The 22,096-nt window shown below is 40.2% G+C and overlaps 1 protein-coding gene across 1 annotated transcript in view; it reads left to right on the top strand.

Moving 5' to 3' along the window:
- NT5DC1 (5'-nucleotidase domain containing 1) overlaps positions 1-18,644 on the top strand; it is a 127,329-nt gene extending 108,685 nt beyond the window's left edge. Inside the window, exons 10-12 of the mRNA XM_059842241.1 lie at positions 477-635; positions 6,654-6,822; positions 18,401-18,644. Of these exons, the coding sequence (XP_059698224.1) occupies positions 477-635; positions 6,654-6,822; positions 18,401-18,519 (447 nt within the window). The 3' untranslated portion in view covers positions 18,520-18,644. The remainder of the gene's footprint in view (positions 1-476; positions 636-6,653; positions 6,823-18,400) is intronic.
- The last annotated feature ends 3,452 nt before the right edge of the window (positions 18,645-22,096 follow it).

The following is a 22,096-nucleotide window of genomic DNA, read 5'->3' as shown; positions in this document are numbered from 1 at the left end:
GCCACTAAAGGTGGTGTAACAACATTTTTAGTGGATAAATTCCTCCCTGGACACAGAAGAGTTTTGAGTCACCAAGAAGAATGTTCTGTCTTGTTTCCAGTGTAGTCTAAAACTTGTTCCAGTTTAGTGTATTTTTTTGGTAGTCTTTCTATTGCTTCCTGTTGGGCTATTTCTGTCAGCCAAAAAACTCACACTTCCTTTTGCTGGTCCCAGTTAGGCATCCCATTCCAATGCCCCTGGAGGGCGAGAGCAAGGAGGGTGTGAGGGGCCAGCCTTCCCCTTATGGAGCTGGTTGAAGATAAAACCCTAAACTTGACATTAATAGGATCTCTGCATGTCTTGACTAAGTGTAAACATGGAGGAATTTTTATTAGGTCATTTTGAGGCTTTTTCTCTCTCTGTGAAATACAGCTTGCTTGTGTTTGCCTCTTATACAATGAATTTAATGAACTTCTAATTTGCTTCTTCCCTCACAGGTTGTTTATTTTGGTGACAGTATGCACTCAGATATTTTCCCAGCTCATCACTATAGCAACTGGGAAACTGTCTTCATCCTAGAGGAGCTTCTAGGGGACAAAGGTATAGTGCCTGCAAAGGCTGAATCTGAGCCCTTGGAGAAGAAAGGAAAATATGAGGTAAGGGTTCCTGCAGACATTTCCTGGAACAGAATAAAGTAAATTACAAAAAAGCCTCATGTCACCTGCACTGAGAATGAACCTGCTTGTCTTACCAGGGTGCTGGCAGCATCAGCATCCCCCGCAGATGTGTCCTCCTTGTCTTACCAGGAGGATGCTGTTCTGTCCCAGCTCAGCAATGCATGGGTGACACAGCACCTCTACCTGGAGCTAAACCATGGGTCTCAGAAAAGGAGCTGTGTGTGCTCTCCCTTAGCAAGAACCTTTTTAGTAACAAGATCCCTCCAGCCCACAAGGAAAAATTCCAAGCCCAGTTATCACAAGCCCAGTGCCTGAACTCTGCTGAGTTCATGATGTTTCCCTGTGTGTTGTGGCCAACTGTAGACACGGAGGAATTTTTATTACATTGTTTTGAGGGTTGCTTTCTCTCTGTGTGAAATATGGTTTGCTTGTGCTTTCCTTATATACAAGTAACTTTTAATTTGCTGCTTCCCTCACAGGTTGTTATTTTGGTGACAGCTGTGCTCAGCTAAGAGAGGCGGCTTCAAAGTCTGGCCCAGTGCAGACTTACTGATAGCTACCTCAGATAAATAATCTGGTTTTCAGGTTGATCACAGTTGGGAGGCAGGGCCTTAGCACTGCTGTTGCCCTTTAATTCTCCCACAGAAGGTGGGAGATTTCTATGGTTTTTTCTTTCCTCTGCTCCCAAAGAACATAGTAGATAGGAAGCAGCACTGAGATGGATGATGAGGCTGCACTGTACCTCCAGCGTGTCCCATGTAGGTAGGAACTACAGCCAGGCTTCACTCTCCATTTGGAGTGTCTCTTCATTTCATATGCTACTAAATAAATAGGTCATTTTCTTCTAACTGCAGAGAATACATATGCTTATCACACTTTTCTTTGTAATGCACTAAACTTTATTTATCTTTTAAAATAATTACTCTTTGTGATTAAAAGTTAACTTACCAATAGAAAAGATCTGGGGGGTGTGTTTATACTTGGTGTGTTTTTAATCGAAGTATTATAAAAGCTCCTGGTTTTAATGGAGAAAAGGGTCTCTTCAATGGGATAAAACAATATAGATGTGATATCTTTATCTTACTTTTTTAATAGACATATCTCATATTTTTCCCCACTACCCTGATTTCTAAACTATAGTCAGACAAAGACATTTCAGTCACTGAAATAAGGAAATGTAATCATTAATGTTTAGGCTTTTTCCTGGGTTGTAAATAAACAAAAATGAAGTAAAAAAAATTCAATATCCTATCAAGAGAATGTATTTCTCAGGAGGAAGGAGAGGTGGGGGAGGAAGAGCTAGTAGGAAATACAGGTTAATACAATTTGATTTAAATAATTAATGCTTTAAAAATAACTCAAATCCTCCATAAATTTGTTCATTCTCTGACTGGAGATTCTGCTGCACTGCTGCATAAAACTTAAGGTTTGGGGGATTTGTTCAACATGGTTTCTTAAGCATGTTCAATTTGTGCTTTTGAAGCATACATTTTTAAACAGAGAGACAGAAGGTAGTTCTTTTCCTGGAAGCCCAAAGAATAATGGACTGATTTGTTTTCGAGCCCATGATGATGATTTGGTTTTCCCTTGTTGCGACACCTCTGCTCACAAGATCCATCTTCTCTATCGCAGCAGTTGTCAAGCAGCAAATTGAGACTTTTAGACAGGTGTTTGCATTTCACTGACACTGTAGCACTCTTGACAAGAGATTGCAGTGTCTCAAGGAGACACCACCCCTACCACACACAGCCCCAGTTCCGTTTACATCCGCCACCAGTGACAGCGAGCAAGCAAGGGAGAAATGAATTGTGTTGATTAAAGGAACCTGAACCAGGGGGGCCGTGGCAGGTCAGTGGTGTTATTTCATTACCAGGCTGCTCACTGGAGTCTGAACAACAGGTCACATCCATATCTCTGCAGTTGACTGGGCACCACTAACTTAACAGGACTTGTTCAAAGGGACTCCCTTTACAAACCTATATGAGAGTTTTATTTTCATTCCCCCCACCAACTTCTCCCATTAACCCTTTGGTTAAGAAGGGAGAAAAGCCAATTTCAAAGGATTGTACAAAGTCAGGTGTTTCTGGAAAATTAGTCACAAACAGATTAGATTTCATCTGGTTAATCAGCCTTAGCATTCATTGGCAATAAAATACAGTAGTACTGTAGATATTCCATGCCATGTGCTGTGTGCAGAGAGGGACTGAAAATTTAATACATGGTGCAACTCTCAATGCTATCACTCTTTACAAAATACTATTAAGGTAAAAAAGTATTACTTTAATTGGCAATTGCATATTTCAGAAAGAAATTACACAAATCTTCTTTTAGTTGTTTGACTGGTATTTCATCACTAACAGTGAGAGGGAAAGAAAACAACCTCCTCACACTCCAAGTGGGGACTCGTGATTTCCATTTTAATTTGCAGTTTTTGTCTTTTCCCTTCAATTAAATGCATGATATAAGCCAGATACACATAACTGTGAAATTATGGTAACAACTGCAGTTCTTTTAAGTACGTGAGTCATAACCAAATAAGCAATAGAATAGCAAACTAAAAAATATTTATGCAGTTACTTGGCTCCTAAGTAAATTGCAGCATACAGGGTGATTAAAAATACAAGGCATTGTGTTGAAACAAGATTTGCCTCCCTCCTAGAATTGGGGGTTTCTTTGTTTGGCTGGAGGCTTTCGGTTTGCATTCTGTTCTTTAAATGTGTGATCCATTTCATCAATGAAAACTCAAAAGGAAAGCTGGAATTTGTCCCAGGATTTCAAGGAAAATTATTACAGAGGAGCTGTCAGTGTGTAAATGAATGGCTTATATGAATGAGTGGAGCAGAAATCAAAGAAGTAATTGGTGGATATAGATGATAATTTTGTAGTTAGAAGGGAAAACTTAATTTTTAAAATATTGCTTGGTGACTGGTTTGTTGTAAAGTCAGGGCTGTAATCCCCCTGTATTTCCAATAACTCCCTCGGTGTGACCATAGACAAGGCTATTTACTTTATGCCTTTTGGCTCTGTTTGTCTCTTTATTCCTGTTTATCTTTGGCACAAATCTCACAGTATTTCCAGAAACAACCTGATGTGAAGCCTGGTGAGTTAAAGCAATATTCCTAGGGCAACTCCCTGAAGTGCAGCACATTTTATTTTAAATTTGCTTATGGTGATCCCTGTTGTAGTTTAGGTGCAATATTCATGTGTGAAATGTTTCATATTTGCATGATGTGTAGGAGGGCAGGTTCTGTGCAACAGACTTCAGAGCAGTGGCTGGCTTGTCCATTTGTGTGATTCAGGGACATCCCGTTGTTGTGGTCAGCACAGCTGTGCTGACAGAAACATCTCAAATACTATTACACCAGAAAAACAGTGTTTTGAGCATTGATTTTTTTCTGGCATCGAGAGTCAGTGGTGTGTTACTACCTCGGGACAAAGCATGCAATCATCAGTACCATCACTCATACTGGATGCAGTAAAGTATTCTTCGTGCTCTGTGCTTGCTATGGCATAGATGACAAATCTGCATCTAAATAAAGCCCTTAAAAACACTGTTGCCTTGATCTTCCACTCCTGTCTCCTTTATATCTTTCTTTCATCCCTTCACCAAATACAGAAAACCTTCAGAGCTTGGCTCCCTGCTAATTAGTGTTATAGAAAAGTCATTTGTAAGCTAACAAATTAGTGTTACCCAAGGGTCCTATTAACAGATTCTGTCTATTCTGTTAACAGCCCCTATTTGTGTAGAGTTAGCAGAGCAAAGATGGTGGCAAGTACTCCAGGTGTTTTGACTTTGTGGAAGGCCCTGGAACGTTGGAATTTCTGGTACCATCCCTATCTCCCTGAAGTGTAGATGTTTTCTTAAAGGCTTTGTACCCTCAGCTGTCACAATCAACATCTGACCTGCTGCGTCTGACCAATATGCCTGAGGGCAAACCCATATGCCTGGGGGATTTGCATGAGAAAGAGGGATTGTCCAGCACTTTCCAGGATCTGCTGTCCTGCTGTGAGAGCAAATTCTGTGTCTGGGGACTGCAGGAGTGGCTGATGCCTCTTCCAGAGCTCATCAGCCCTGCTGCTGGGCATGTGCCTCCAGGCATGTGAGTAGCCGCAGTAAGAGGAGCTTTTTGCCTCATTTCACAGATGCACAGATTCATGGTGTGTGGTCTGTCCTTCATTGCAGGCTATGATGTGTGCTGCAGGTGAGATAAGGACAGCTTCTGAGCGTCAGTTAGGGATGGAAGGGGCAGCAATGTCTGATGTTCCTAGGGATGTGGTCGAAGTTTCAAGTGCTCATTCCAAATTTTAAATCAAGATTTAGCCTACCAGACCTGCCCTGTCATATGTATATAAGCCAGCAGCAAAATGATGGGAGCTCTGCATGAGGTGACTTGATGGCAAGTATCATATCTAACTGGGTTTGATTGCACCAAGGGCTAGGGTTTAAATCCAAAATTTAACTCCCTGCTCCTTAATAAAGAAGAAAATCCCACTCTAGAATCAAACTTCTGTAAAAATCAGTTCATTTCTTCAGGTTATATTTTTAATTGTCTACTGAACTAACCATCCACTTCAGAAAGCAGAACCCTCACATCTTTTCTCTTGTCAAAAAACAGGACCCTGTCTTTTGTACAAATGCTTATGTGGGCCAGTACTGGGGTTGTTGTTTTGATTAATCACCTGAACAGCTGTAACAGCCTTAAGAGTTTTCTGCATGTGTCATCCAGATGGCAAACAGATTTTAATTCATCAGAGCATCTAAACTTAATTATAACTGATGTAAAGTCCTGGGATTGGCATGGAAAGATAAGATTTAGTGGGGGGGAAAAAGAAACTAACATGCTGTCCCTTTGTGTAAGGCATTAAAAAAATTAAAAAAAAAAAAAAAAAGCCCAAGACTTCATGCTAATTTTGAACAAAAGATAGGAGGTTTTTTTTCCAATTTATTTACATCAGGAGACAGAAATGAATATCTACATTTGTTGAAATCAGTACTTCCCCCCCACCTATACTCAGAGGAAAAACTGTAGCACAGACTGATGGAAGAGTGGCTCTGTGTTTACTCGTGTGGTCTGTTTGGCTGCCTCAACAACTTCCTTGTGATCAAAAGATACAGGCCTGTGTCATAAACACAAATGATTCCAGCAGATTCTCAAAACTGTTAAGAGACAGGTTAAATGGAGAACAAAGTACAAAAGTTCACAAACCTGGAGGCACAAACTGTGGTATCTGTTCTGCGCTCTGCAGGTCTGAGTGTTACTTTACACACAAATTACTTAAACAGATTTTCTGTAGCGTAGTTTTGTTTCTCATTTTTTCATCTTTCTGTATATGTGTCCTGGCATTTTTTTCTGATTGCTCACGGCAGTATGTAGCAGGTTTCAAGATGAACTTGTAAAAAGTCGGTTTTCCCAATGCTGCTTTAATGGTTTCTTTAAAACAGATGTTGTTGTCTGAAAATATACATTAAAAAAATTAGTATTCCACAACTTTCTGGGCAACTGACTGTCTCTCCATGGATTCTGTGGCTCTGTTTTCACTCACTCCTCAGCTCAGAAGCAGATAACACAGGTGGCATGATGCATTCTTTGCAGTTACTCCACCCATCATGAGGAAGCTCCTTTTCCCCCAGGAGGAGATCCCAGCTGTAACACAGCCTCTCCAACAGAGAAGGACAGCAAGCAATTCACACTATCACAAACAGAAAAACAGGGAAAATAGAAGGGGTTTTCTTAAAAGGTTTAAAAACTATTTACAGTTAACTTTTTATGTCCTAGGGAATCCATAAATTGTATAAACAGGAACTTGGGGACTTATGGGAAGAAGATTCTTATTGTATTGTTGTTGACTTTATATTTTAAAGCCACATTGCTCCTGAGATACAATATAGGCTTCCCAGACAATTAGAAAAACACTAGAGTTCCTTAAACTAATGCTTGTGGATAAATAAAGATTTTTTCTTTTTTAAGCTTACGTATTTATTTCTTTTTCTTTCAGGGAGATCAGCTCAAAGTTCCTTACTTTGTATCTAAACAGTGGGGCTCTTTCTTCAGGGACAGATTGCCAGGCCTGGAAAATGCAGAGGAGACCTTAGTTCACACATGGTCCTGTAAATGTATTAGCACTTACAGCACTATTGCAATCCCTAGTCTGGAAGCAATAGCAGGTAAGGAAGATCTTTGGGGCTTCTTTCTAATGAACATGCAGTATTCATAGTAAATTTGTAGTGCTGTAGATCTGGTTTTGAGATTGCATGTATCTAAAATGCATTCAAAATACTCTGTTCATATGATGCAACACTTAGCACTAGTGGCCATTGATTACTTTGATGTTTGTGCTTTTAATTGTTGCCTGATACAGCAGGGGTTTTGTTTGTGTCTGCAAACAGGAGGTGTTTAATTGATTCACTGTTAGAGATAGGGTGCAACATTTACCGGACTGTAGATTAGTTCCTGAATTTGGTTCCTACTTCCCCTCTGTGATTTGCTGTTTCTACTTTCAGTGGTGAGATACATTCAAAACAAACAACAGGCAAAGTTACAAAAATGTTTCTCACTGATCTGGCTTGTTACACTTCCCCTATCAGCTTACTGTAACTTTGCAGCTGCAGTACATACCTGGCATTACAAAGTGATGATGAGGACCCCCATGTGCTCCATCATTTTGCGTTACTGAACTCTGTCGATACCCATACCTAAAGGAATAAATTAATTATTAAATGAATGAAGACCACATCAAGCATTTACTTTACTAACCTCTCCATTCAGCATCTGTTGCCAGCTTTGTGCATAAGACCAAGGAATAAAAGGCTTGTTGCAAGAGAACATTTCAGGCTTGCCCAGCAGTGACTTCTACAGCAAGAGCTGTGATAGACCTTTTCTTTGCAACCACATTTTACACGTGTACTTACATTGTATGGATATCTCAGAACTATCACAGACTTCCACAATTTATTTATGCCTCTGATATTTGCCATTTTGCCATCTATTTCAGCCTAAAAACACAAAGCCCAAACATACCAAGGGAAAATGCCAACAGAGAGATAATTTCCATAAAACTCCCATCTAATATCTTTTCCATGGTCATGCTATGGCGTGCTTTGGAAGAGAAAATGGTGAGCCACAGTCTGAAACTTGCCTCCCAGCCAGCTCCCCACCAACCACAGCTCAGTTTAAAGGACAAGCAAGGCCTCTCAACCTCAAATGCATGACAAGTTTTCCAGCTACAGATGAAAGGGTGCGAGCCCATAAGGCATACCTGGGCAGTTAGTGAGTAGGATAGCTGCCTGCCGTCAGCCATGGAGCTCCTGCAAAGCATGTTTCCCCATGAGGAGGGACACCATGTGCTGTCCCTCACTGCTTTGAACCAGTGCTGGGGCAGGGGGTCATGTCTGTAAAAGTTAAACCCCAGTGCTAAAGGACAGGGGAGAAATAATGTTTTAAACTTGCAGCTGTGCACCAGAGAGCAGACTCAAAGTTGAAGGTACGAGAACATCTCTGCTTTGTTACAGAGAATGGTATTTCTTGTTTGTTTGTGTGGGAGAGCAGATGTTAATTATTATGGATGTTAAGGAATTCCTGACTCCTCTTGAATACCTTGTCTGATTCCTGTCACAGCAAGCTGTGAGAACCCCTGCTCTGCCAAGCCCTGAAATTTTTGGCTGCAGCTGTAAGTCATAGCTACAGCTATTTGCTAGAAGAGATTGAAATGGGTTATGTGAGTGATGCTCTCCAGCTCTTCCTTTCCCATTCATCTGCTTCAATTACCAGCAGAGGACTTTCCACTGCCAAGCTGCAAAAACGCAGGCCTTTCCTCAAGATCCCCTGAACCCAGGTGTGCAGCCAGGCTGCCATTGTGCTGACCACAGGAGCCCAGCTCCCAGGCAGTGATGTGCTGACTCTGTGAGCTCAACTCTGGCTGGCTCAGCCTTGGCAGCACCTCGCTCAGCCTGACCCAGCCACACAAGCTGCCACCTCACTGGAGGTGTGCTGCAGCCTCCTGTGGGCTGGAGGTTGACAAGGGCTTCTCTGTCAACAATGTCTGACCTGGCTTTTGTGCACCTACATGAGCAGTAGTAAGTGCCATGTGCAAGTCAGGATGGCAATGGCTTGTGGTCTGCAAAAATATTTGGTGAAATGTGGCAGATGGCTGCAGTGCTGGCTTTAAGATTGATTCTTGTTATTTGGCGGCAATGAGTGTCTGTGCATAAAGAACAGCTTGGTTTGCTTCTCAAGACACATTGGAAAAGATTATTCCGAAGACTATTCAACAGTACTTAACACTAGTAACTCATTCAATACCAGTTCAAAGATGCATTAGAAGTTCTGAACTTTAATCTCACCTCTGGCAAGGAGGGTGTTGCTGGAATTGCAGATTATTGCACCGCTGTTCGTCATCTAAACTCTCCTCAGATTCCCTGAAGAGAAACTGACATTTTCTTTGTGCGTGAAAGAGTATACTTCATTTATTGTTAAAATTCCCCAAAGGAGACCTTCTACAATACCTTCTGTGCACTTCCATCAGTTTGGATTGGAAATCAGCTATATGTTATATTGACAGTACATGGTTAATAAAATAGTAGAAGCCAATGTCCCTACTTCTATTTTACATGCCTCGTTCACAAATCCATCTGTTTCTCCACTTTTCTGCCGTGGAGTCTCTCCTCATTTATGGCTCCCTTACAGATTTTTAAAGCACAATGATATCATAAGACAGATTTTCCAAACTGGGATCCATTACCGTGGGAATGTTGCTTTAGAGCTCCCCCATGGAAATTAAAGGTGTAAGGGTCTCTCTGAAAAATGACATCTGCACAGTTTCCAGGACATCCTTCTCCACTTCAAAAGGTTAGGTATGAGCCAAGTAGAGAAGGATTACACTTACCTTTCCTACTTGAATAATCTGAACTTCACCTTCAAGGACAGTGACCACTACTCTGTGACCGCATTTCCAGATCTCCATTGTAATAATTGTATTTCCTGCATCATGTGGGTATTCCAACAGTAATTTCAGCAATTTCAAAAATACCATACAGGTCTTCTGATTAACAGTTCTTTGATCCAAAAATATGATACGCATGGTTCAGCCTAATGCTTTGCCTTTCAATCTCACTGTATTTGTTATTTTTAAAAAAGCCACACTTCAAAAAATTCCATGAGGAGTTTTAGAGCTATGGAGGGGATTTTTGTAAGGTTTTTTTTTTTTTTTACTTCATTGTAAAGAAAAGGTTAAGAAAGTGGGCTCTAAATTGTAATAAGGAGAGCATAAAGAACTTTTTTTCTAATTTCATAATTCTTAACCTAATGTTGTAAATTTGTCTCATAACCTCTGACTGGTAAAGTTTGTCACAGGATTAAAAACTACTGTAAGCAAGAAAAGGAGATTGAGTGATGTTGCAGCTCAAGAGAATTTCATTTCAGAGAAGAATTAGTGCAAATGTAAATGTTTTATGGAGACAGAGTTCATTTCACACTTTGGAGATTTGATAACCAAGATTTTGTCATGCATGAGGATAATGCATTTTTTTAAATCTTGCATGCAATATGAATTCATATCACGGTTTGCCCATATGGCTGCATAAGTTTTTCTTCATGCTTTATTGTTATTTCAGTTAGCTAGAGCTAGAGAAAAAAAACTCCATTTTAATTAACCAAAGCTGTCTCTTTAAAGATGCCTACAGATCCCTGCCACTTTCTGCGGGAGTTTGAGTCGTCAGCCTGCTTGCTGTATAAATATAATGATAAAATTGCCAGTGAACCATGACAAAGAAGTTCATGTTTCTGCTTAGAGCTGCAAATTATCTGCACAATGGAAAGCTCAAGGCAGCCGTGGCTGGGGCTCCAGGGCTGGCAATGTGCAGGTCACAGATACATGGGTCTGCCCAGCAGAGATCAACTACAAATTGCAAACTTCACACACCATCTTCCACATGTATTTTAAATGTGAATGCCCTGGAGGAACCAATTGTTATCATGGAAGACATGAATTTCACTAATCTTATGATATACTAATCACTGATCAGCCATATACTACATTAATCAGCCATATACTGATTTCTGTATCCTGAACAGCAACATTTGTAGTTGTTGCTGAAGTGAAACAAAAAAAATCCCTCATGTTTTTGCACCTTAGTTCTATGTTTTTTCATTGACATTACATCACTTAAAGTAAAATCCAACTCATTTTAGAATTAAATTAGTCCTTGCTGTAACTAGACTGATAACTGTGCTCTTATTCGAATGATACAATAATATATAATTCCCTTAAACACACAGAACTATCTATATTATGCATTGCTAGTTAGCAGTAACCTTTCATATTTAATGCCTTATCTTACAACTGTGTTTTTGCTTGCCAGCTTCAGTGTAAGACTGTATCTATACAATAGCATCTAAACACTGAGTTTATCAAAATGCTTTGAGGATTTATACTGCTTTGGGAATTAGCTGTTTCAAATAATAGTTGCTGCTACCAGGCCAAAGAGGTCATTTTTATAATTAAAGATTTTATGCAAAAAATGTACTCTTACACCAGGTGGAAAATTGGTGTAAATACACAGCAGTAACATTTCTGAGGTTTTCTGGCCCTGAGGTTTCATATGAAGAAAAAAAACAGATAATAAAGATAACTGAATAGAGAGAAGATATGTGTTCTGAGTGTATAAACAGCACCTTGTGTCAGTTGAAAAGCATCAGATAATGTAAATCTGATTCATCTGTTCCAGGAAACTAGTTTCAATATTCTCCTTTTAGAAGTAAAAAGAAAAAACATGCCCAACACAACCAAAAAATATAAGGCATCTATTTTTTCAGCTGAAAAATACAGCTGAAACCAACAATAAACAGCATCTTAACCATAAAAAATTATTATTCAATAAATCAGGACTAGCTTATAAAAAGTCTTTGGGACCTAGTTACCTCCCAAATGGTCTGAGAGCTCCTCTTTACCACAGGATTTGACCACTTGATAGTGATTTTCAGTGTAGAAAGGACAGTATTCAGTGTATTACAGTTGGGTCAGGCTTTCCTTCCTCCTCCAGAAAGGTGATTTGACTTGTGCCCCTGAAGACCTTGTCAAATCATGCAGAACCCAAAAGATTACTTCCTGGCCAATAGCTGACAGAAATGTTCCTGCCATCGTTATTCTGCTCTATGAGATGTCAAAGTACAGCCACCTCGAAAAGATTAAAGGGAGAACTCATGAGCAACTCATTAAGAAAGGGGGAACCACTCAGTCTTTTCTGCTTTAAAGTTATCCTTCAACTCAGGCAGCATAATTTCATTTGCAGGCTGTAACTAAAGCTATAATTGGGTTTTGACTGGATTGAAGGCTTACGGCGTGGGTTTAGATTGACACTTTATAAACCCTGGTTGTAATACAAAGTGTTGATAATTTTTGGGTGTGAAAACTAGTGGAAATAGGTAAACCACCAAGGATTGAAAATACTTTTCTGACCAGGTTGAAATGGTACATAACCTGCAACCTCACATGTGAAAAAAACTTTGCTGGAAGGACATTTATGTACTCTGGACTGGTGTGTAACATATTCCCTCTAGATTAAGATGGTCACACGTGCACAAAAAATTATGTAGGCCTTGTCTTCATGTGTGACTGTGTGTGGATTTTTATTTTAAGGTAAACAATGTTTGTCACCCCTCCAGAGAAAAAAATCAGGGAAAGGGAAAGAAAACATTTGTTTACAAGAGAGGGGAACATGATGAGATTAATCCATCTCATGAGTTTGGAGAGGAAAGTTGATCTTGGTGAGTTTACCTCAAAATGAAAGGGGTGCATCATCTCTGCATTTGTCTTAATGTAGCTCCTTCACAGTCTCAAAATGCAGCTCTTATTTGTTTGGTTTGTTTTTTTTTTTTTTTTTCATCAACCAGAAATGCCTGTCAGCTCAAACGATTGCTTGTTTCCAGGCTAACTTCTTGAACCTACCTCAGAAGCCCTTCCTCCTGCTCTAAGATACAGAATGAGTCATTCACACAAAGAAATTAATTAACAGATCCCTGAATGACTAGTACATCCTGGTAGGATCTTGGCATTCTCTCAAGATTTTTTTTTTAGATTAAGTCTTCACCTAAAAATACTATAGTCCAATATTTTCTTCTGATCATTTCCAGATCAAGCAAAGAATCACACATGGCTATTTTCTTACTAGACTTTCAAAAACCACTGCTTAAGTGAAAACAAAAATGAGAAACATTTCTCTCACATAGAAATAATGAGTTTTCTCATGAAAACCCAAAACAGCAAAGGAATTTCTAAGGCTTTCCTTCACTGCAGACCCTTATCAGGCTCAGCTGCAAGTTAGTGCACGCCTTGTGCACAGCTGTTTTGCTCAGAAAGGGTTCAGTGGTCCCTTGGCCATAGGGTAGACCCAAAGTGATGTGACTTGTTATTCCCAAGGTAATTATAGTAAAAGTGCACACCACAAGCAATCACAGCAGCCACGATGGGACAGTCATTCCATTTCCCCAGGCACTCGTCCATCTGCAAAACTGGTAGGGAAGCTGCTGCTGCACATATCCCTGCAGTTTGCCACTTGGGTTTTCTCCAGTGGCATTGTGTTAGATACCACAGAAAAGTAACCAGTGACAAACCTCAGTGGCACTGAAGCTCTGGCTCAGGCCAAGCTCAGCCACAGATGTCTGCTGGCAGTGCCACAGGCATGATCTCCAACCAACACACCTGGGTTGGCAAAAGCTCTTACGCAAGTCTAAGTAAAGTCTAAGTCTGCACTTTGACTGAGAATAGTTTTAGTCTTTATTCCTGCATGCCCAGGAGTAAACTGCACTGGCTCGTAGCACCAACTGTATCTAAACTCAGAAGCTTTCTCCTGTGGAGCAAACCTATATTGAGGAGTCCCCCTTTTCCCATACGACACCACCCTGATACTCTCCTCCTCTCCAGCTTCTGAGTTATGGACAGTGCAGACAGCAGCACTGACTTTCACATAATTGACAGAAGGAATGCTTTTCTCATGCTGACTTCACTCTTTTGGGAGCTTTTCTTTAGTACAGCAAACATCTGACCTCCAGTTTAGGAAAATCAACCTTAGAAGTTTTTCTAAAAATAACTGCTATCAGAGAAATCTATTTGTGGCCTTGGGATTTTTTTCTTTTTGCCTCTAGTATCCTGTCTCACATTCTGAGCTTCTAGTGCAAGTGCTGCTCTGACTGCTACAAAATAGAGATGGGTCAGGAGATAAAAAACATTTAGCATTTAAGAAAAAGCAACACCTGTTACAGGTTACCCACGGACTGGCAATCCAGGTCACCCAAAGGCACAGCCAAACTGATGAGTTCCCCTGCAGCAATTGAGCTTACTCCACTGCTAAGAAATCATTATTAGAAATTGTTATCATTTAGAAATTAATATTTTCTTTCAGCAGTGACTTTGAAATACAGTGAAAGATTCATTCTAAAGCTTCTAAGCCAGCATTAATTATGTAAAATCCTGTAAGGAGAAAAGAATTTATACTAGCTGATGGTTTGCCCTCTGCCCCTGTAGTTACCTCCCCTGGATGATGAGGTGTAAGATAGAGCTCTGATGGTCTTTTCTGAAATTTGACACAATTAAGCACTTTAAAGATTTTTTTTCAAACTTGGGGATCACTAACAAGGTTTTAGTTCTCTTCCTCGTGCCTTTTCCTTGGTGATAATCAAGAGGATATATTTGGATTCACTTAAGAACACAACCCTGCTGTTTACTAGGAGTCTTCTGCAGCATCTGGTGCCAGCCCTGCTCACTGGCAGGGAGCAGACCTCAGGGTGGGAGGGGAGTTCTGCTTTCTGTAGAGCTTCTTACTCATCCCAGGGATGCTGCTGTGGTGTCATGATGAAAAAATGTTGGCTTTGCTTTTGTTGGTCAATACTGAAAAATTATTCCTGACATTTCTGCTGTGTATTTTGGAAGAAATCTGTTTCAGTCTTGGACTGTGTTTTTAATTGAAAAACAATGACATTCACCTAAAGTGGTTAGTTAAGATTTTATTTGTTTAATCTATTGGTTTGTTCAAGGAAATTTTGAAAAATTAGAGTAGTAAGTTTATCAAGCAGGCCTGTGTCTGGATTAAATTAAAATCATCTTCCATTCAGTTACTCAAATACTTTCCTGATCACTCATTGAGAATATTACATTTTCCCTTCTTCTTGTGGTTTCTCTTTCTTGCTTGTGGGTGGAACTCCAAGTCTTCCTCTGATAAAAGCTTGTGGCATTGATTTAGCTGGCCTACACTAAGTGCACAGCACACAAGACAGTGGGATGTTGTAACTGTGCTATAAATCCATCCATAGCTCCTAAGTACATTCATGGATATGGGTATACTTAAGCATCAGAGCACAATGTTGTACTTGATGTCACTTAATGCCTGGATCTGGATAACTGGAACACAGTAACTGACAGTAGCTACTGCTCAGATACCATCATTGTTATTTTGTATGGGGTTCGGCTGTTTGTCTCTGCTCCCACACACGCTTAGGATGGTTCTTGCATGCTGGGCTTCAAAAGATGAGTCTGGACGCTAGGTTTTTTGGGTCTTCAGAATTGTTTATTATTTCTTATCTAAAAAGTCCTTTCCCTGCCTGAAGGATCTGACCAGCACGGCAGCCAAAGGCACTCTGCCCACCCCCAAGGCGGTCGCATCTTTTATAACAAAAACTACGTATATCATATTTACCTTTTGTCCCCAATACCTATCACCCTCGTCACCAAGTACACCCTCACCCTAGACCAATCCCCAAATGCCAACACCACTGCAGAAGATGGAAGACAGGAAGAAGAAAGAAGAGCCTGGTGGCACACCCTGATTCCTCCATCTTGTCTCTACAATCCCCCTGTACCAAAAACCCCAAAATTTGTGATTCACCCTATAATGATATCTTCCCTTCACCATTTACACCCGAGTGATTCTCACAGGTTCCATTTCCTCATACATTGGTGGCACATCCCTAGATGGATCAAAATCAAGCCACCAAGTGCTTTTGGCAACATTCCAAGACTCCTGAGGCCCTCAGGGGTTCTCTCAGTAGCTCTGGACATCAGGAGTGATGTGCTGAGCTCCCACAATTTTGCTCACACCAGGGCTGCTGGAGGCCTGTAAGGGAGGCAGGGCAGGAGCTCTTCTGAGCTCAAGTTAAGCCATGTAACCTGTGAGGGTTGCCCAAGCCATTGGGAAGTGCTAGCACCCCTGAGTGCTCACATCAAGGAAAGCAGTATTCATCACTCACTGGCACTCAGGCTGGTGTGGGAACAAAGAAAGGAGCAGGACAGGAACTCAGGGTGATACACCTGACTGACATTTCTGTAGATCTAGCACCTTCTGTATTTCTCTATGACCCTCTTGGGACCCTTCACGTCTGATTTCTAAGAGTCTTTGGCTCTTAAAGGGAATATCCTGTTTATCTTGGGTTAAAAAAAAAAAAAAATTAGACTGGGTGGAATTACCTAAGAATGGTAGAAAAATTCTGGGACTGTGGTTCTCAAGCAATTTGGTAGAGTCAGCTAGTTCCTTCTTCCAGCCTCAGGCTGCCTCGTTTGTTCAAGTCTATTTAGGGTTTTTTGTGATAGTGGCAATACTGGATGAGTTTTGTGCTGAATTCATTATCAGTGCAGGTTAGGACTCATCAGAGCCTTGCTGTCAAACTGTATCTCAGAGAGGACTACATATCTGCCCCCTGCCTAATTCATGACTCTCCATCAGGGTTAGGTGACAAGTGGATGCCAAGATGCAAAGGTCTACCACCACAGCAGCTGCTGTGAGCATGCACAACAGCAAACCCTGAAGAATTTACTGGCAAAAAACACAAGGGAAACAACAACTTGGAAATAAGCAGATATTTTTTTCCCAAGATTTGCTTTATCATCAAATACTGTATGGTTTTGCTTTTTTTTTATGCTTTTGAAAAATGGATATGGATATTTTCTAGTCATCTTCCAAAGTCAGCTTGTTGAGACAAAAGCAACATTTAAATTGATAAACTGGGGAGTGAATATATAAAAATGTGATTATTCTCTTTTGGAGTCTTTTGCATTGTATATAGAATGGTTTGGGTGTTTAAGCTGATTCTGTAAAGCTAGTTTACCAAGAAATACCAATGAAATTACCATTTTGATCCAGCTGATTCTTTTCCTCAGCAATTATCAACTCTGTAGCAAGTCTGCCCCATTTGTGCTGCTCTTTGATTAAACTACTCTTGGGAAACTCCAGACTGCTAGACTATTAAGCTAGTAAAAGCTTTTTTATAAAAGTAACTGTATGACATTTGATTTTTATAGCTTGTAAAGATATTTGGAAATATTTGCTTTCTTTTTCCATTTATTTTGTCATTTTTGAAACCTTTGTGTTAAACTGAGTGTCATAAATAGACTCAGCAGCCAGTAAATCCACTGGGCCTTCTGCATACTAGGAAAACATCTGCCTGTTCTGCCGTGCTCACAGTGAGCTCCAGAGATTTCCCCGACTCGGACAAAATGAGAAAATTAACTTCTTTGACAAACTAAAATCACCCACTTAAATAATTCTCTTCCAATTATCTTTCCTCCTATTCCTGCTTTATTCCAACCTCTATCTGATTTTTCAGCTTGATCCAAGTACTCATTTGTTACTGTATTATGTTCAATATGAGTTTAAAGCTGCAGACCTGGATGCTGTCCTGGTGCCTGCCTGCAACTCACTTGTGAGACCGAACTGGATTTCCTGTTGTTTTTGCTGAAGCTACTAAAATTGTGGGTTTCTGTTTCATAGAAGCTGTTGAGTGGGGGGAAAAAAATTGCAGCATGTAGTGACAGGATGTCACTTCCCCAAATTTACTCCAAATTAAATTTTGAAAATTGCAATTCATAAGTTATTGTACAGACAAGCCTAGTAATAGCTTTTATGCTTTAATTGGTTCTGAACAGACAGCCTGTAAAGGAGCTCCCCCCCTTTTTTGCAGGAAGTTCGTTTTTCTTTTCATTATTGGAAAGGGAATCGTTTCTTGAACTAAGTTTTATTTATGTGTTTTTTAATTTGGTTTCTTGAACTTTGAGTTCGAGGTGAGCACAGGAAGTATCGGTTTTCTGGCTGTGAGGGTGGGTGGGTCACTGTTGGCAGCAGAGGCTTTTGAAAAGTTACAGAAAAGAAAGCTTTGACTGTTCAGAGCTATTTTAATGCGTTCAGTGTTCTTTACAGACTGGAAGTGATGAGTACATCAAGTTACAAGTGCAGATTTCTAAGAATCCCTGATACAAAATGATGTTGTTAACACTGGGTTGCAAAAAGGTCTAAGAGTGTGTGCCTTTCGGGAATCTTGCTTCAATAGCCATGAAAAACAAAAAAAGGAACTGATTCTTTGTTTGAAACATAGCCCTCTTATGATTAAATTGCTGAGATAAAAGACAAGGGTGACAAATTGAAGAAAGAACTTGAAGGTGTATTGGGAGAAAAACCACATCTAGGCTCAATGAAGATTTTTTATTAATATTGAAGCATTTGTTAAATAATTTTCTCTGACTAACATTATTTCAGCAATCAAGAAACTGAATATCCTTTACTGCAGTTGAATAAACTCTGGAAGTCAATCCCTTGAACAGCTGAAGATGTCAAATAAATGTGTAATCGTGCAATCAGATTGAATTCTGGTGCCGGTGAGCAAACAGCTCAAGGTTTTAAGAAGTATTGCTATTCACCACAAGCTTGTTTTTTATGTGATACAGGCTGTGTTGCTAATGAGATGTGGTATGCTTCTGTCTTGCAGATTTGCCACTGGATTATAGATTTACACGATTTTCCTCAAATAGTTCAGCAACTGCTGGGTACTACCCAAGCCCTCCAAGAGCACTGCTGCCAAATGAGGACTCAGTGATGATGAAATAGGTTGTCAGCTTTTTCCTTAGATAACCCTGTGACCCTTACTTAAACTGCTATCGAATGCTAATTGCTGAAAATGCTGTGTGATGCTTCATAAAATAGAGTGATGGATTAAAGCAGACTCCTGTGTAGATTTGTGTTTCACTTGTTTCTCTAGTCCAGCTGGAACAGGTGAGTGATGCATCCTTCTCTCTAAGTCTCCTGACCACCACTACCTTTCACAAAGTGCTGTTGGCTTTTTTCCATGCACTGCCCACAGCCCTCAGGAGAAATGTAATAGTAAAAGCTCATCCCAAGTTACATTTTACATTTTTGAGGACATTTTAGGTACTCTCTCTCAGCCATATTTCAATTAACAGTTGCCTTGGACAGCCCAGGTTATCACCATAGACCAGTGTTTTGCAAGCTCTGAGGAATTTATTCCCCCACTGTAACTGTTCTTGGAGACAAAGAAAGACTGAGTCCCAAAGAGAAAGATCATCATACTCAAAGAGAAATTTGAATGGGATTTAGGCAACTGAACGTAGCCCAATAATTCAGAAAGCCTTTTTCATACTTTGTATTCTTGAAAATGCCTGACAACTCTTCAGCCATAAGGTTCCCTACATGCCTTTTCCTCCTGTAGTCTGCAATACCTCAAGCATCAGAGCTCTTCTGCAGAAGGAGGGAAACCTGCATACGGTTCCCTTCTCTGATGGAGTGGATTCAAACCTTCATTCTCCATCTCACTGGAAAAACCTCCCAAGAGCAGGAAAGGTAAGGCAACCAGCCATCTTTGCTAATTACAGCCTCAGCCAGAAGGGGAGCAAGACTCGAGGCATGAACTGAAAATCTGTGATTCTTACCTGCTTATTTAAACAAACAGGGATCCTGTTCTCTGTGGATTTACCTTCAAAGACCTGTTCTCCAGCACTTAGGACAGGAAGAACTCAGTAACTAACACAGGCTAGCAAATGCGAAAAGATGTCAAATATTTCTTTAGTCAGCAGTTTGGCCACACTAGGATGGTAGATTTTTGGATAAACTGCCCTCAAAATTTAAAGAACAATAAACAGAAACTTAATTTTCTTGTTTCCAAGGAAAAGAAATCACTTTGTTAGGCCTAGATAATTACCAGAATGGATTTAGCTTGTGTCACCACAGCTCACTCTGTATCTTTGTGGCTTCGCTGGCTAAAATATTTTATGTCAGAATCAGACACAAGCACCATTCCACCTCATTTCAGAGATACCGGCCTCTGTCTCCATATTTTTTTCCTGCCTTTACATAAAATGTTATTTTTACATTCTTATGGACCAGTATACTTGCAAGTAATAAACAACATTTCCAAACTAGCATCAATCATTGGTTTGTTGAAAGGGAAACATAAAACAAATGGGGACAAAATTAAGAAAAACTTCTTTTAAGACAAGGGGAATGAGGAATGAAAATGAAAGTGCCATTCCCCTCATAAAATACAGACTGAAAATATTTTACTTAAGATGATAGCAGTGAGCAAAAGTTGAGTTTATTTAGAAATCTTTTAATTAGCATCAATGTCTTCAGCAGCAAATCTGGCTCATGACAGTGCTATGATTTGTATTAAGGAGAGAGATAACCAGATTAAAATCTCAGATTCCTGATTACAGCATCTCTGAAATTCTATCCTGAATCAAGTAATCTTCTGCAAATAATTTCTAACTAATTTACGGTGCAAACCCATATTGTGTACCCTCACGCTTCTGTTGTTATGGATTTGGAACTGATTTTTTTTAGGTTAGGGATTTTTTTCTTGATTTTTTTAAAGAAAACTAATTGAATTGCTATGGAAAAATCAGACTAAAAATCTTCTAAGTCCTTGGGTCCTGGTGTCTCAGTGGAGAGCCAGTGTTTTTTTTTAATGGAAAGGTGGCAGATTTAAGGACAGCCTGAACACAACGCTCACCAGAAGAAATACAAATGCCCATCTTAGACAAAGGCTGTCACCAGCCATTTGCACTTGCTGCCAGAAGGACCTCACCTCACAGCAGCAGAGAAGGAAGAGGATAACAGAAAGCTGCTCTAAGCACAACTCCATGTGCCGCTGTAGTCTGTGGCTGCAGGAAGATTTGGGAAAAATAACTTATGTGCTTGCCCGAAAAGTAGAGTTCCTCTTACTTAAAGACTCTTCTATTCAAGAATCTGTGAAAATTATACAGGTCTTATTACAAAGCAGAGATTGGCAATGGAGGAATGAGGAGGCAATTGGTGCTGTGGCACAAGGGGAGCTGTTGGAAATGGCGTGAAGAACCAGGGAGAGGAAATGCATGTGGCAGAGAGTTGGTAGAGAGCTGGCCATATTTAATATGACGTTGTAAAGACACCATCTTTGCTTTTTCCTTATTTCTGTCTCTCTTATTTGTTTTTTTTAACCCCTGGAAATCTCTGAAATATCTTGGATTCTCTTGTGAGAGGCCATTGACAGAGAGATTGCTGAAGTGCCTGCAAAACTATCTTGAGCATCCAGGGAGACATAAAGTTGTAAAGTTTCCTTGAAATCACCGTGTCTGGTTAGACAGCCCTGAAAGCCACAGTTCTGCTTAAAACCAGAGATGAATACCGAGTCTCCTTTGGTGTCTGTTTTGGTATAAAGCACATATGTCTGGATTTTAAAATAAAGAGAATTTATTTCTGAAAAAAAAACCTGTTCTCTGAATTTACTTTATAGCTGAGCAGCAAAATGAGGAAGGGGAGATAAGCTTGTCTCAAAGCAGTGCAAGGAGAGGTTTTGCTATAGCCGCAAACAAAACAAAATTTGACCTGCTCAGCATAAGACATATAAAACAACCAAAAACTATAAATTAATACCTTTAATACTGATAGGGAACTAATCTTTGATGCACAGGAGAGCTCAGTGCAGGTTTCCTGACTAGAGCTTCTTTGTGGGAACTGAAGGCTTCTTCATCCCCAGTGAGAAGCTAAATAAATAAACAAATGCAAACAGATCATCTGTGGTGACCACAGGGCACTGCTGGATGCAGGATTTGCCCCTTCCCCATGGGAATGATGGGGTTCTCCAGCTCACCTGAGTCCCAGATCTGTGGTAGTGCAGTAGCAATTCTTCAGGGAATTCCCAGGAAAATTTGCTTGATGACAGGTACCAAGAACCAGCATTCCCAAATCTAGTTTAAGTCTTTCCTCCTGTGGTCAAGTATGCATTAAATCATGCCAAGGTAAACAACAGCTGAGTGTAAGAATGTGTTACTTAGCAGAGATGGCACCAGTGGGAAGGTGACATCTGAACTTCCCTTCTGCCACCACAGGGATCAAAAACACAGTAAGCATAAAACACACTTTCATACACAAACGTGATGCTTTACAGCACAGTTTCTCAGAAAGTCAGGTTTAGAAATAAAGCCACCTCTGTGCAAGAAGGTAGAAGAATCACACCCTTCACCACAGGGATCTGACAGGAAGATGTTGCTTTGGACTTCCCTGGGAAGGGAGCACGGCATGGGGCAGCCTGCTGCTCCTCAGCCTCATGGAAGGAGCAAGACAGGTTTTACAGTACATTTAAGCAACAGACTTTTAAAACAAAATCTGCTTCCTTCTGTGCATATGCCTG

This window comes from Haemorhous mexicanus, chromosome 3 (assembly GCF_027477595.1).
Source record: "Haemorhous mexicanus isolate bHaeMex1 chromosome 3, bHaeMex1.pri, whole genome shotgun sequence".
Classification (NCBI taxonomy): Eukaryota; Metazoa; Chordata; class Aves; order Passeriformes; family Fringillidae; genus Haemorhous; species Haemorhous mexicanus.
The sequence above is the reverse complement of the archived record's forward strand: the minus strand, read 5'-3'. Positions and strand labels throughout refer to the sequence as shown.